Source organism: Anolis carolinensis, chromosome 1 (assembly GCF_035594765.1).
Source record: "Anolis carolinensis isolate JA03-04 chromosome 1, rAnoCar3.1.pri, whole genome shotgun sequence".
NCBI lineage: Eukaryota > Metazoa > Chordata > Lepidosauria > Squamata > Dactyloidae > Anolis > Anolis carolinensis.
Genome location: NC_085841.1, coordinates 124,407,314 through 124,422,087, shown reverse-complemented (window position 1 = coordinate 124,422,087; position 14,774 = coordinate 124,407,314). Strand labels below are relative to the sequence as shown.

The window sequence follows — 14,774 nt, the reverse complement described above, 5'->3', positions numbered from 1 at the left end:
AATGGGATCTAAAGCAGCTCATAACATTTCAAAAAACAATACAATCAACCACATATATAACAATAACATATAAAACCAAGATTACAATATTTTTTCAATTCTTTTATTAACTGTTGAAGTGTTGAGGATATATATGATTTTGTATTCTAGTAGTCACTCATTGCATACAATCTTAAATGTATATGCAATTTCCTAAAAGCTTTCTTCAAAGGTTCTTCTGCTTCTTAACATTCATTGTGGTCACAGTTGCATATGATATAAATGACATTCAGTCCTTTAGATAGCAAACATCCAGGGTAATTAACTGACATTTAAACAATTTTAAATACATTCAAAATACATAAAAATGAATGCAACAAACACAAGCAGATTTGCAGCAGAAATATTACACTAAACACAAACCATTAAATTAAAACCACATCTCATGTTGAAAGGAATGTATAAATGAAAAGATACGTTGTCTAGTTCTAGACAGAGATTTCTTCTTATCGCTGTTCAAATGAATCCCCATTAAAATGAATACAGAGAGAAAGAGAGAGAGATGCAGGTGTTGTTGTTTTCAAACTCATTTGGTCCTAATGTCATTATAGGGATCCCCAGGGCAAGCTGGTCCCAGGGGACCACCAGGAGAAGTTGTAAGTATTCGAATGTTTTACTGCACCTTGTAAACATAACTGGAGTGAAATATTATCCAGTGAAATAATGTTATGAGAACTGTTGATGTACTCTTTTTATTTGGAGTTTGAGAAGAGCTGTGATTGATGTGCACCCACAGGATTTAGAGGCACTCTTACTAGCTTTATTTCTGCTCCTCTGAGTTATTTACTATGTGTTCTATTATTTCTATAGCCAACTTATGCTATCTATACAAAAAGGATAACAAATAACACCTCAGTCATGGAGAAACCTCTATAACAGATGATGGAAATAAAATGATATTGACATATAACAATGGCTGCATTCAAAGATTATGGTAAACCATGGATTAATGTTATGAGAGTAAATTTTGCCCAGCCTGTCTTACAAATTTCCTCTTCCCCTTTCATTCTCTCATGCTTCTATTTTAGATTAACCTCAGTTTAGTTTGTCATCTAAGCTATTAGTGAAGTCAGTCTTCAAGATTTGGAGGGGGGAGTTCATAAATTATGTCTGGAAATTAGCTCGCTTTCATTAAACATAGGTAAGATTATCTACTTCTTTGTTCAGATGACATGGCAGGGTGTCGTTAATTAAACCAAAAATGAGCACAAGTGGGATAGAACAAGCAGGAGGAGGTGATACCTGTTCTTACAACATTAAATTGAAGTTTAACATAAGATCCCCAAACAGACCTTGCTCTATTTGTCAAAATTTCTAAATGTATTTTAAGAACATAAGAAATAAACCTCTTAGAATTGTTTCCCATAAGAGATTGTATATGTAAATAAAGGCAACCAAGTATAAAAGTACAACCATACTTTATGCATTATGAAAAATGAACATGCATAACAAGCCCAACATTCCCTTGAAGTAAGAGGCCAATCCTTTCCTTCTTTTTTTTTGTAATAAAATATCTATTTTACATATGGCATGGATTATTTTACCCAAGTATAATAATACCTTGGAAACTGTAGTCCCCCCCCCCCCCCAAAAAAAAAATTGTGTGTGCAATGCCTGTTTTGCAGTCTGTGAATTTAGTTTTATGTATCTGAATCACTGGCAAAGAAGACAAAAAAACTACAACTCCCAATATTCCAATGCATTGAGCCATAGCAACTTGTATCAAACTGCATTAATCCTACAATGAGGATGCAAACTTGGTTGCAAAATACTGTAAACATGACAAAATACTGTTAACTTGATTTCGTAGGTGAAGGAAGAATTGGCCGTTCTAATAGGTAACAACCTGCTGTTTGATTCTCCCAACACAAAATGTAAGATCATGGACCTTTGTCCTGAAGAAGGGGCAAATCAGCTCTGTGGTGGCTGCATAACACATGGAGTTGATTCAGGTTCATGCAGACTAAGGCCAATTGATGTGAATTTCCCTAAGAATCTGGAGCAAATAGCAACTTTGATCCCATGAAATCATTTGCACTCCTTTCTATTACAGGCGCCAAGCAATGAACACCACCCTTTCACTGCAAAGGGTGAGGTAAAGGGGTTGTCCAGTGATGCCAAATTGATTCTGGTGCTGCTCCATTTTGTGAATACCATCAAACAAAAAGCTGTCTTGGCAGTTGGTTATGCAAACTATAGCATCCCACTCCAGATCAGCATCTCTATTTTTGACCCATGTAGATGTGTGCTTGGTTGCAGGGGGATTTCCATATATATTACCATTTACAAATTAATTGGTTTCTGTTTCAGAACATTTTTTATTTTTAAAAAAATAGAACAGCACCAGATTCAAAGGAAAATATGATTGTATGAAACATCTTCAGAAGAGACCACAGGATATGCAAAAGAATATCAACAGCACCTCCAACATCCAGTTTCCTATGTAGATGCCAGTCTTTTCATCTGTAGTTTATGAAAGCAGAAGTTTCATTCCCCCCCCCCCCCCACACACACACACACAAAAAGATGAAATGAGGCATTTCGTGTATTGTCTAATGGAGAGGAAGAAGTTGTTTTTCCCTTATGAATTCATGTGTAATGTCTGGCATGATTGCAAGAAATACTCTTTTCTGACAAGCTCTGCCATTTGCTTTAAAATATATTTCAGAAACTTAAAGAAGAGATATATCACACGTTCTTGAATAAAATTGATTTCAAATATCAGAAGGGATAAAAAAATAGGAATTGATTCTAGAGTTCTCTTGTCCATATCATATTGTAAACTTGATAGTGTAGAACTCTAGCTAAAATGCCTTATTTGTTTAGATGGATTCCAAATTATTTTATCTTCATGGAAACTGTCAGAAAGGAAGGAGAACGCTGGTCGTTAAAGTGACACCTGGAATGTTGGAAACAACATTGTTCAGGCAAAGCTGGCGAGGAAAATTGAGCATCGTAAATATCTTAGATCATTTTGAGTCCTTCTTTTGAACATATAAAATTTTTTAAAAGGCTATTTTGTGTCATGGAGAAATAATTCCCAATTAAATAATTCTATAGTTAGCTGTAAAAAATCCCGAAGAACTTGTTACCAATCTTTTAAATAATACAACTGAACTATGCAAATTGAGAGCCAGACAACCATAAGGGAAACCCTTTGAATCTTTCATGATTCAGCTCTGTAAAGAGTTGTGTGCTTTGCTTGAAACTTGAAAATATTACTTTTGGACTGCAAGTCCTAGAATTTCCATTGGTCATGTTGGCTGGGGATTCTGGGAGCTGTAATCCAAAAGTAATTTTTCTAAGCTTTGTCTTTTCTGGAAAACTTTGCCTAAGACATGTACAAGAATACAGTCCTGATAAAGCTTTGGGCCAGGATCATTCAGCAGAGATTACCTTACCAGGGCAGAGCTACATTGCTACCCGGATGTGTAACTGAATTGTGATAATGCATAATGTTATAGTTACAAAACGGCCATAACTGATTATATTATATGAAGTCCATGATGCTAAGGATTTCTTTTTCATTAACTAGGGATTACCAGGAGGACATGGAATACCCGGAAAACCAGGGATTAAAGGAGAAAAGGTAAGCTTGGTAATATTGATTAAGTACATTCATGTTTATACCTCAAAATACTTTGAATATCAGATCTTTGACCACTTCAATTGTTTTTTTTTTTCCTGTTACATCTTGTTTGCTATTAGAGTCTCACTTATCCAACATAAATGGGCCGGCAGAATGTTGGATGCGCGAATATGTTGGATAATAAGGAAGGATTAAGGAAAAGCTTATTAAACATCAAATTAGATTATGATTTTACAAATTAAGCACCAAAACATCATGTTATAAAACAAATTTGACAGAAAAAGTAGTTCAGTACGCAGTAATGCTATGTAGTAATTACTGTATTTAAGAATTTAGTACCAAAATATCACAATGTATTGAAAACATTGACTACAAAAATGCATTGGATAATCCAGAACGTTGGATAAGCGAGTGATGGATAAGTGAGACTCTACTGTATATGCCTGTTTAGTAGCAAATTACTGTATAGCATTGGATATTCTAACCTTTCCAAGTAGACAGTAAATACAAGTTGAATGTCAGTTATTACCTCAAATAAGTAGCATTCATTCTGCTTTAAAAAAGTAAAGAAAGAGTTTGTAGAGGTGGAAAAGATCAAACATTTTTTCTGTACTATTAGAGAATTCGTTCTTGCCATCCTGTAGAGTCAAACCTTTAGTCTTGATTAGACTAAATTACATTCTGGTAAGTAGAAAAGATCCTGTTGGCTCAAGAGGAACATATGGGGGATAGCATAGTGAATTGGATGAGAAGAGCAAAGTTACGAATACACAACTGGGAAGAAATTGGTTTCCCTTGTCTGTTTATGCAATGGGAGTCCTGATGATTGTGAAAGTAAAGATATAACAATTCAAACAGTATATCAGTTAGCTAAACCGCCTTTCTTCCCATAGAGACTCAAGGTGGCTCACAATTAAATGACACAGCCCAATACATTTAAAAACAGAAAATACCTGTACAATTAAAATTACATTTCAAATATCCTCCCCAACTTCCCCCACAATCTCCCAATGCTTCTCTTGTTCCATGAAATTAACATTCTTTTTCTTTATCTCTCTAGGGAGACGCTGGTGGGATCATAGGTCCTCCTGGGCTTCAAGGTTCCAAAGGTGACACAGGACCTCCAGGACCAAGTTTTCCAGGAAGACCAGTAGGTACCATAGGACTGAAATTACAAACGGTACCATGAGCTCAATGAAACAAACACCTGCCTCAAAGCCACACCACCTCACAATGAATTCTTCAATAGATGAACCCAGATAATTTAGAGAAGTTATGTTTGGAGAACTATGTCATAGCAATAAAAAACCAAACTGTGCATCTAAAACAGAGAATTCCAGATCAATCATAATATCATAAGCTGGAAAGTGTCCAGAGGAGGGCGACTCTAATGATTAAGGGTCTGGAGAACAAGCCCTTTGAGGAGCAGCTTAAAGAGCTGGGCATGTTTAGCCTGCAGAGGTGAAGGCTGAGAGGAGACATGATATGTACAAATATGTGAGGGGAAGTCATAGGGAGGAGGGAGCAAGCTTGTTTTCTGCTGCCCTGCAGACTAGGACACGGAACAATGGCTTCAAACTACAGGAAAGGAGATTCCACCTGAACATCAGGAAGAATTTCCTAACTTTGAGAGCTGTTCGGCAGTGGAACTCTCTGCCCCTGAGTGTGGTGGAGGCTCCTTCTTTGGAGGCTTTTGAGCAGAAGCTGGATGTCCATCTGTCGGGGGTGCTTTGAATGAGATTTTCCTGCTTCTTGCAGGGGGTTGGACTGGATGGCCCATGAGGTCTCTTCCAACTCTACGATTCTATGATTTCTGCTCTGCTTCCCTTATCTGAAGTTCCATCATTCCCTTTGTGACTTCTCTTTTCCCTAGACCACGGGTGTCAAACTCTTTTACCCAGTTTAGGTCCCCTGATATTATTGAACAACAACTCCCATCACTTCTGATTATTCTCCACCATTTTTGTGTGTGTCAGGAAAGACTTGAGAAATGCAAGTTGTGTCTGGTGTGAGAGAACTGGCCATCTGCAAGAACGTTGCCCAGGGGATGCCTGGATGTTTTGATGTTTTATCAGCCTGTGGGAGGCTTTCCTCATGTCCCCGCATGAGGAGCTAGAGCTGACAGACGGGAGCTCACCCTGCTCCCCAGATTCAAACAGCTGACCTTTTGGTCAGCAGTCCTGCTGGCACAAGGGTTTAACCCATTATGCCACCAGGGGCTCCATTCTCTACCATGAGGACTGGGAATGACTGGAATTGCAACTCAACAGCACTTGTGGTTCTGAGGTTGAGGAAAAGTTAAAGAACATTCTTAAGCTAGACATCATACCCACAAACCTTGCATCTAAATTCAAACCTCACTATCCTGACTAAACAGAACAAACTGTCACCTCTCAGCCCTTACTGTATCACAACTTCCATCAGCTTTAGTCATGATGTGTAATGATGAGGAGTACAGGAGTTGTGGTCCAGCATCTGGAGGGCCTTATAAAATGACATGGATTTGGGCCTCACAGGCCTTGAGTTTGAGGCATCTGTCCTAAACTGATTATAAATGATTCTGTTGATTTTACTTCTGAAACTACAGGAAGAGCGCATAAATGACATGGTAAAATGACGTCTTTGTTGATTTCATCTTTACAGCAGTGGAACTTGGGATTGAATTAATAGTGTGGGTTGGTTGGTTATAATTCTAGAATTCTATAAAAACATTGAGAACCCAAACATTAAAACGGTTGCCCCTTTTCATTCCCATTTGCTTTTGTTTGGTGTAGGGACCTGCAGGCACACCTGGGTCAATAGGTCCACGAGGACCCAAGGTAGGGATAAACGTATGCAATTGCTGTTTCTATATTCAATTATGAGTGCTATGAAAGGTTTTCAAAGAAAGACGTGTTCCTTCATCAGGGTGAAAGAGGTCTTCCTGGGGTGCAAGGGCCTCCTGGAGAAACAGGTCCAGCAGGAAATGGAACCCAAGGTCCTCCTGTAAGTACAGAATCCACTCTATGTGATTTCATGCTGGCTGTTGCTATAAATTTTTTAGTCAATCATAATTACTCAGATATGTGAGTCTTGATAGCAATTCTCCATTTTCTGTATAGTTGTTTGATTCATCATTCTTTACTACTGTATAATTGTCCCCAAAGTTGACGTGTTTCTATGACCTTATTCTAGTTATCTGGAGCAGGAAAGGCACTCCCCTCCCCACGCTCACAGACACGATCTTTCTGTACCTTCATTCTAAATTACAAATTGTGTTAACCATGCAGCATATAGAAAAGACAATCTTTCTTTTTTGTTCCTGTTTTTAATACCACCTTTACTACTCTAATTTGGGCTCACTGTACAGACATTTTTTTTCTTATTTAAGCCCAGAAATAGCACATGAACATGTGAATTTTGTGTCTCATGGTCACAAATTTAATTGGGACCATGCCATACTTCATAAATATAAAAATGTTAAAATCCACATTCAAGATACAGATGCAGTTGAATCTTCAAAGACTTATATGACCTGCATTTTGGTTTTAATTTTAGGGTTGTTAAGGGAATATTTTTTTTTAAAGTGGGCACTTTGCCTTGCTACCTAAAAAACAAAATAGAAACAGAAAAACAAAGAGCACAACAAGACTACATAGGTCTTTCCAGATGGTAACTGAAATGGGCACAAACACACACATACACAAACTTTATGGCCATCCCCATGTCAAAGCTGAAAGTGACCTCTAGTTCATCTTATTTTCTCTGGTATTTAAATGATTCCCTATTTTTTTAAATAATGGTAGATTTAGTAAAGTTTCACTCTCTTCTTTATTGTTTTATGTTTAAGACACTTTTAATTGTTATCGTCGTTTTAGTATTTAAAATTGTATTTTACCATACATCAGTCATTTGGGGTTTTAAATGAATAAAGATCAAACCAGTAAATATTATCTTTAAAAGAATATTACCCTAAAATTCTAGAAGCTTGGTATTTTCCTTTCCCTCTTTCCCCACCATAATAGGCTAAGGGAAAGCTTGTAAGGCAAGTGTGTACTGTAGACAATGTACGTTGGTTGCACATTTTCCTCTGTTTTGTCCTCCTTTTTCACTTATGAATGTGCTCATGGTGCATTGAATAATGGTTGCAGCACTAGGTTAACAAAAAGCCTTGCAATTCTACTTTAAAACCCATTATTACATCAAAATTGTGGCATTCTGGACCCTTGAAGTCTATAATTAAGTAATAACTAAGGGTGGCCCCATTGGGTTTAGAGAGAGCAGTGCAGCAACTCACTATTACACATTGATCACCGTGCCACCATTTCCTTTATTTTATTTTATTTTTTTGCTAATTCATCATCAACATGATTCTTGCCTTAGCTCTCACAAGTACAATGCAATTTATTGTCTGAATGATTTGTGTTAATCTACTGTTTGATTGTCTTAAGCTTACAATAGTTTGCAATATATCATAAAGTTACTTGTCTTCAGTTTTTAACAATTTGGTGTAATCCCTTTACTGGTGCTATAAATGCTCAATGTATAAACCAAAGCAAAGTTAAACAAACAGATTTGAGATAGTTTTCTTACCATGACAACAATGCAGCCATGGCTTGTAGAGCCTTGTGATTAACACATGATACCTGGGAAATGTTCTCCTTCCCACACAATTCCCACATGGTAATTTCTCTTACGAAGTGTCACTGATATACTGTTTCACCCCTAACCCCCACCATTCAACATTTTGTGTCTTTAACACTACAATAAGGGGAGATGGTCAAACTATTAATTCCAAAGGATCCGATTTTAGAGAAGAGCGATAAGTCTTCTCTTATCCTAGCTGTGTTATTTTTCACATCAGATGTCATGGTAAATATTGGGAAAGAAGAATAATAAACACAGTATTGCAATTACAGCACTCTTATGTACTTATGATTTGAAGCCACCTATCTGATTTTCTCCTATTTGTTCCAACGAAAAGATCTTGGGATAAACTGAAGTGGATGAACGGCTATGAATGAACAATCACATTTTAAAATAAGGCTAGAGATTTTATTTATTTAAGACCTTTTTAAAAAAATATTGTTTAGAAATGTTCAACAATTTATCACTGTTCTATTGGCATTTTCTAAAATGCAATATAGTTGTTCTGTAATTCTAAGGTTTGCAGGTGGTTTTATAAAAAGAAGAATTGAATTGTGGTGACCCTATGGCTGTTGTTGGGTTTTCTTTCTGGATATCATATGGTTTTCTTAGGGAAAGGACTACTCAGAAGTGGTTTGCCAGTTCCATCCTTTAAAACACATCCTACTCTAGAGAAAAAAAACATAATGTTTTCACCTCCAGCTAAATTTTAACTTACACTTAAGAATAACATATCTTTAAATCAGTTTCATGTAAGGTTACATTGACCAAGTACATCTTGCAGAGTTTCACAGCCTGAGATTTGTGATAAAATTGTAGGGCTTTATCCTGCTGCTGTAACACTGTGATTCAGTATATGTGACTTAAGTTTTAGTGCTATGTATGTTTAAAGCTGTTTTATTTCTCTCTCTTACGCCTCCTTTTTTCTGTCGTAGGGTCTTAGAGGGCCTCCTGGTGCACCAGGGTTCCCGGTAAGATACATATTTGGGAATTTGGATGAATGTGTTTTCATCTAGTTACCAAGCAGTGATTTCATGGTGTCTGATACTTCAACTTGTTTCTGACTCAGGGTCCAAGGGGACCACCTGGATTACCAGGTACTCCAGGAACCCCGGGCCTTGATGTAAGTATGTATTTGGCAGATATTGTGCTAGTAGTTCCCACAAAAATAAGAATATGAAGTAAAGCATTTTTAATCCATGTATAGGGCATTCCAGGACATGATGGAAAGCCAGGACTCCCAGGACCTCCAGGGGACCCAGTATGTATATAAAACATGAATTTACTGTGTGTTGTACTTGAGATGAATGCTGAAAATTTACCAAAAGAACCACAAAGGGGTGTGTGTGTGCAAATAGTTTCACGAAGTAAGCCTTAATAAAAGAAATTATACTGATAGAGTCTCAATAAAGTCAGTTACTTGTTCTTGAAACAGCCTAAGTCACCTCTAGACAACCTCCCCTAATAGAGGCTGTTACATAGAAATAATATAAATGCTGATGGCCCTTGTAGATCTCTTGAAAGGAACCACAAACAGTGAGAGGAGGTGCAATGCTGAATGTCACATTTCCTCACACAAATTAGTTCTGGCCTAGAGCTGCCCTTTGTAGTATTTTCAGCTGATACTATATAAAGAAATGTCATGGTTTTTGAAGTTTAGGTGAAATTTAAAATTTTACAGTGGATCCTATGAATGTTTTTTGCAAGGTGATTGTGTTTCATCATTGTTCTTGTTGTGTTCCTTCAAATTGATCACAGGTTTTCCAAGGCTAAGAGTGTTTTATTTGCCTAAAATAACCCAGTCAGTTTTCATGCTGAGCAGGGATCTGAAGTCTGTTCTCCAGAGCTGTAGTCCAACACTCAAACCACTATGCTATACTGGCTCTCTGGGATTCATTGTTTCTACATATCACTTACAGGTGATTGTGAAATGGAGGGCACAGTTGTATGCATATTCTTGTGATGGCCTTCACTTTTGTGTGAATAATTGGCCATTGTGTGAACAGAACTTTTGGTATGTTCCTGTATAGATCTTTGTGTTCTTTATTTTTATATGACATTAAAACTTGGAAAAATATAAGTTTCAGGCTTCGTATTCAGTTACTGTCAAAGTAGCATTTTTTAACAAAGTAAGTTGTTACCTTTCCCATTTATCAACTGCTTTTCAAGAAATACACCTTTTTTAAAAAAAAACACACACACACACAGTTACTGGCCTGAGATGTGAAATACATTCTCCTCACATCTTGTTGCCTCCTTCAAACCCACAACAGTACAAGCCACCACTCCAACCATGTGATATTCCTTTTTTTATTACAGGTTGCTCTTCCTCTTCTTGGTGACATGGGCGCTTTGTTAAAGGTAATTGAATTTTTTTTCTAGCCACTGATCTTCTATTTGATATAATTGGGAGTTTTCTTCAGGTCACATTTTGATGGACTACTTTTTGGTGGGTTGGTTGCAGCCCACCATCTGACAGTACATGTATTGTTGGTATTTGGCCAGTCCTGTTTCTCTGCCCCTAACCTGCAAATGGCAAAAATATTAGTACCTATAGAATTAGCAATATCTATAGATTCTGCATAGATCTGTTGATTCTAATTGCAATGAGTCAGGTCTGTATTTAAGATTTATTATTTAATGTGAAAAATCAGGAATGCAGAAAGCTCTCACATAGATGCGTTCTAAGTTCCACTTGAGAAACCAGTGCCATGGATTTGCTTTATCATTCATGTTTGCTTAATTCCATCAAGGTAGTACTTTGTCATGTGTTCCTTTCAACCAAAGAAGCCCAAAAGAATCCCATTTTGATGTTATAAAAATAAACACATACGGAGGAAGTGTGCTAACCTCATGCATTCAGGGATGCCTCAATCATTCTCATTACACAGAAGGCAACCCTTTGAAGATGTGAGATTCCTCCATGTGACAATGATCCAGACACTTCAAAACATAGAATCATAGAGTTGGAAGAGATCTCATGGGCCATCCAGTCCAACCCCCTAACAAGAAGCAGGAAAATCACATTCAAAGTGCATGGGTGAATGAGTGTCCTGAAGCACAATGAGAGTTTTCATACAATTGGGAGGGGGGGGGGGAATACTGTAGTATTCATAAAGTCACTTTCCCGAATTATGGAAGTGGCAGCATCCTCCCAATTTTCCTGTTCCAATGTTGATAAGACAACATTTTCTATTCAGGGAGGAACAGCCTGAGACTGGCATGACAAGGGAATCTGCCATTAATCTTTGCCTATATCCCAACCCCCTGGGAATAGAGCTGGAACTCAGGTCATTCCCCCTTGCCACTGATTTTAGTGAAAGGGAGAATACCTTGGGGGGGGGGGGGGGCGGAGAGAAATCCTAAGGATTTATTAGAGAATGGAAGGGTTTGGGCTTCAATGTACATTTTGGGGGTGATATCCTGCTGATATTGGGACCATGGTAGCTGAGTATTGCTCTACCCACTATTACCCTCCTTGTCAGAATTCCTCACTGTTGTTAGAAACAAAGCTTTAAAACTCCTAATCTCCTTCCTGTCAGCCAACTTGCTGTGTTAGAATTACATTAAAAAAACCTGAACATGTGCTTAGATTAAATGAGTTTGGATATAAATAAATAACTTATCTACCTATTTGCTTTCATAGAAGGGTCACACCTAACTGAGCTTTTTTACCTGATGTTACATGACTTATTCTTTTTTTTTTTCAAATAATTGATTATTGCGGTGGTGATTCCTTTACAGGTTGATTAACTTATGTAAGAAATATCTACTAATTGGAAGAAAAACTCATGTGTAATCAACTCAATTGCAATCTTAGTGCTTTAATGAATTGTCTGAATTCACTTATTCCTACAAAAACAGAAAACATTCATATTCTAATCTTTCAGTGTTCAAAGTGTGAGTTTCTTTCATCTAATATTTCTTGGTATTCTAATTACTATGACTTTTTATATTTGTATAGAATGTCTGTGCCAAATATTAGACTAGGGCTCCAGACTGAAGAAGTGTTAAAGAGCAAAAAATACAAACAATAATGATAATGCCGGTAATGATTATTAGGTCTACTATTTTTTTCTATCCCGCCTTTCCCTCAATATTGAGATCAAGGCAGCTTACAAAATATTAAAATCAGAACAGAGTACAAATGTGCAGAAATATAAAATACAAAATTTATTTTTAAAAGAATTAAACAGTCTATAAAATCAAAACCATTACAATTTTATTAAAAGATACAATGATTTTATAAAAAAGAACACAACCGATTGTCATCAGTTCCTGAAAACTTGCTTGAATAGAAAAGTTTTACTAACTATCCTATCCCGCCACCCTACCCTCCAGGAGAGGTATCTTAAATCTGGAAGAATAAACATAGAATAAATATAGAATAAACACTAAGAAGGCCCTCTCCCATATATATAGTGGAAATTAGAGAATGACCTTATCTGAAGATTTTAGAGCTTGCTTGGTCAGGGGCTTACATATATAGAGATATAATCCTTCAAATATCTTGAACCAAAAAGAGCAGTCTTCTCTAGCAGGAATGACTGAGATGCCAGAAATATATGGTGGGTTTCTAGGAATGATTGTCCAGTGATATATTTTTCACTACTACTATTTAATTTGAAAAAGTTTATTTGTTATCATTAGGGTGATGCTGGTCCAAGAGGTCCTCCAGGAATCCCAGGCAGAGAAGGGCCCAAGGTGAGTTCCTTAAGTGAGAACACGACAAAGCTCCTTGATTTGGAAGCATAGTTACTTGTATGTGTTTTCAGATTAATTTGTTATTTGTCTTATACTGCGGTACTGCAACTGTAATTTCTTAATACTCTGCTCTTCTGGCAGAAGTTGGCCTGGATACCAGTAACTAAAGCCCTACAAACAAAATACACAGGGAATAAGTAGTAACTTGCAAAATGACACTGTTGAAGTAATTAGATATTACTGTTTCATACTGAACAGAAAGTGTTCAACAGATCAGAAGCCAAATGAAGGAAGCTTCTAATTAAAATGACAGTTGCAGAGAAGAACGGAACTTCTTGTGGTAAACATTGCAGGTCATATTTTCCCATGAGGATGAGCTTTGCTATATGCCTCTCTATATTAAGACACATCTATATTAAGACATATCCTTTTAATTTTGTTTTCAGTAAAGCACTTTCTCAGCAACACTAAAGGACTGCAGTGCTGCAGCTACCAGTCTCTTGCATTATGTTACTCTTAATTACATTCTCATTAGTATATCCATATTCCATAGTATCATTATGTTGTCAATTCTGAATTAAAATTCCATTCTTCTTCTAATGAATATTGTAGCTATAGAAATAATAGGAACAATAATACAGTAATATTTTTTCACATGTCAACTAAATTGTGAGCAAAATAGTTTTCTCAAGTTTCTATATGGGCTTGTTTACAAGTGTATGCAATTTTTTTAACTTTTGTAGTTTCAAAACTTCAAGTGCATTCAGTGGGATGTGCTCCTACATAGATATGTATAGAACATAGCCTTTATTGTTCAAAGTGTATAAATGAAATAAAGTCATCACTTGACGGCATTAGCTCTAAAAGGTGTCAAGTGATGACTCTAAGGCTGGATTTACACTGCCATATAATCCAATTATTTGGCAGCGTAGACTCATATAATCTAGTTCAATGCTTCTAATTGGATTCTGAAACTAAATTATATGGCAATGTAGATCCTGCCTAAATATTCCCTGCCTTCTTCCTTTAATGTGGTGGTTCCCAAACTTGTGTCCTCCAATGTTGTTTTACTGAAGTTCCCAAAATCCTTCACCACCAGTTGAAGTGGCTGGTACTTCTGAGAACTGAAGTCTAGCAATATCTGGGGTCCAAGTTTGGGAACCTCTGCTTTAGCACTGTGTGGCTTGCAAATGGTTAAGCTCATAAAATCATTATTTAATATAGACAGTATGACAATTCCAGATCTTCTTTCTTTCACCTAGGGGAATAAAGGTGAACGTGGATTTCCTGGACTTCCTGGAGAGAAAGGTGATGAGGTAAAATCCGCTTCTATTTTATTATGAATTGTTTTCCATGTATTAAAATATTATTCCCTCACTCCCCCGTGCCTCTGAAACAGTGGTTCTCAACCTTCCTAATGCTGTGACTCTTTAATATAGTTCCTCATGTTGTGGTGACTCCCAACATAAAATTATTTTCGTTGCTACTTCATAACTGTAATTTTTCTACTGTTATGAATTGTAATGTAAATATCTGGTATGCAGGATGTATTTTCATTCACTGGACCAAATTTGGCACAAATACCCAATACGCCCAAATTTAAATACTGATGCCAGGAAGTCCTGATGGGGTTGTGGGGGGGGGGGGGGCGACTGATTTTGCCATTTGGGAGTTGAGTTGCTGGGATTTATAGTTAACCTACAATCAAAGAGCGCTCTGAAATCCACCAAAGATGGAATTGAACCAAACTTGGTACACAGAACTCCACAGACCAACAGAAAATACTGAAAGGGCATTGACCTTGAGTTTGGGAGTT

The 14,774-nt window shown here is 36.9% G+C and overlaps 1 protein-coding gene across 3 annotated transcripts in view; it reads left to right on the top strand.

Moving 5' to 3' along the window:
* col19a1 (collagen type XIX alpha 1 chain) overlaps nt 1–14,774 on the top strand; it is a 280,321-nt gene that overhangs the window by 202,953 nt on the left and 62,594 nt on the right. For all 3 annotated transcript variants that reach the window (XM_062982112.1, XM_008118858.3, XM_062982115.1), the window contains 11 exons: nt 591–635; nt 3,575–3,628; nt 4,689–4,778; nt 6,403–6,447; nt 6,536–6,613; nt 9,190–9,225; nt 9,324–9,377; nt 9,462–9,515; nt 10,574–10,615; nt 12,905–12,958; nt 14,221–14,274. In XM_062982112.1, coding sequence (XP_062838182.1) covers nt 591–635; nt 3,575–3,628; nt 4,689–4,778; nt 6,403–6,447; nt 6,536–6,613; nt 9,190–9,225; nt 9,324–9,377; nt 9,462–9,515; nt 10,574–10,615; nt 12,905–12,958; nt 14,221–14,274 — 606 coding nt within the window. The remainder of the gene's footprint in view (nt 1–590; nt 636–3,574; nt 3,629–4,688; nt 4,779–6,402; nt 6,448–6,535; nt 6,614–9,189; nt 9,226–9,323; nt 9,378–9,461; nt 9,516–10,573; nt 10,616–12,904; nt 12,959–14,220; nt 14,275–14,774) is intronic.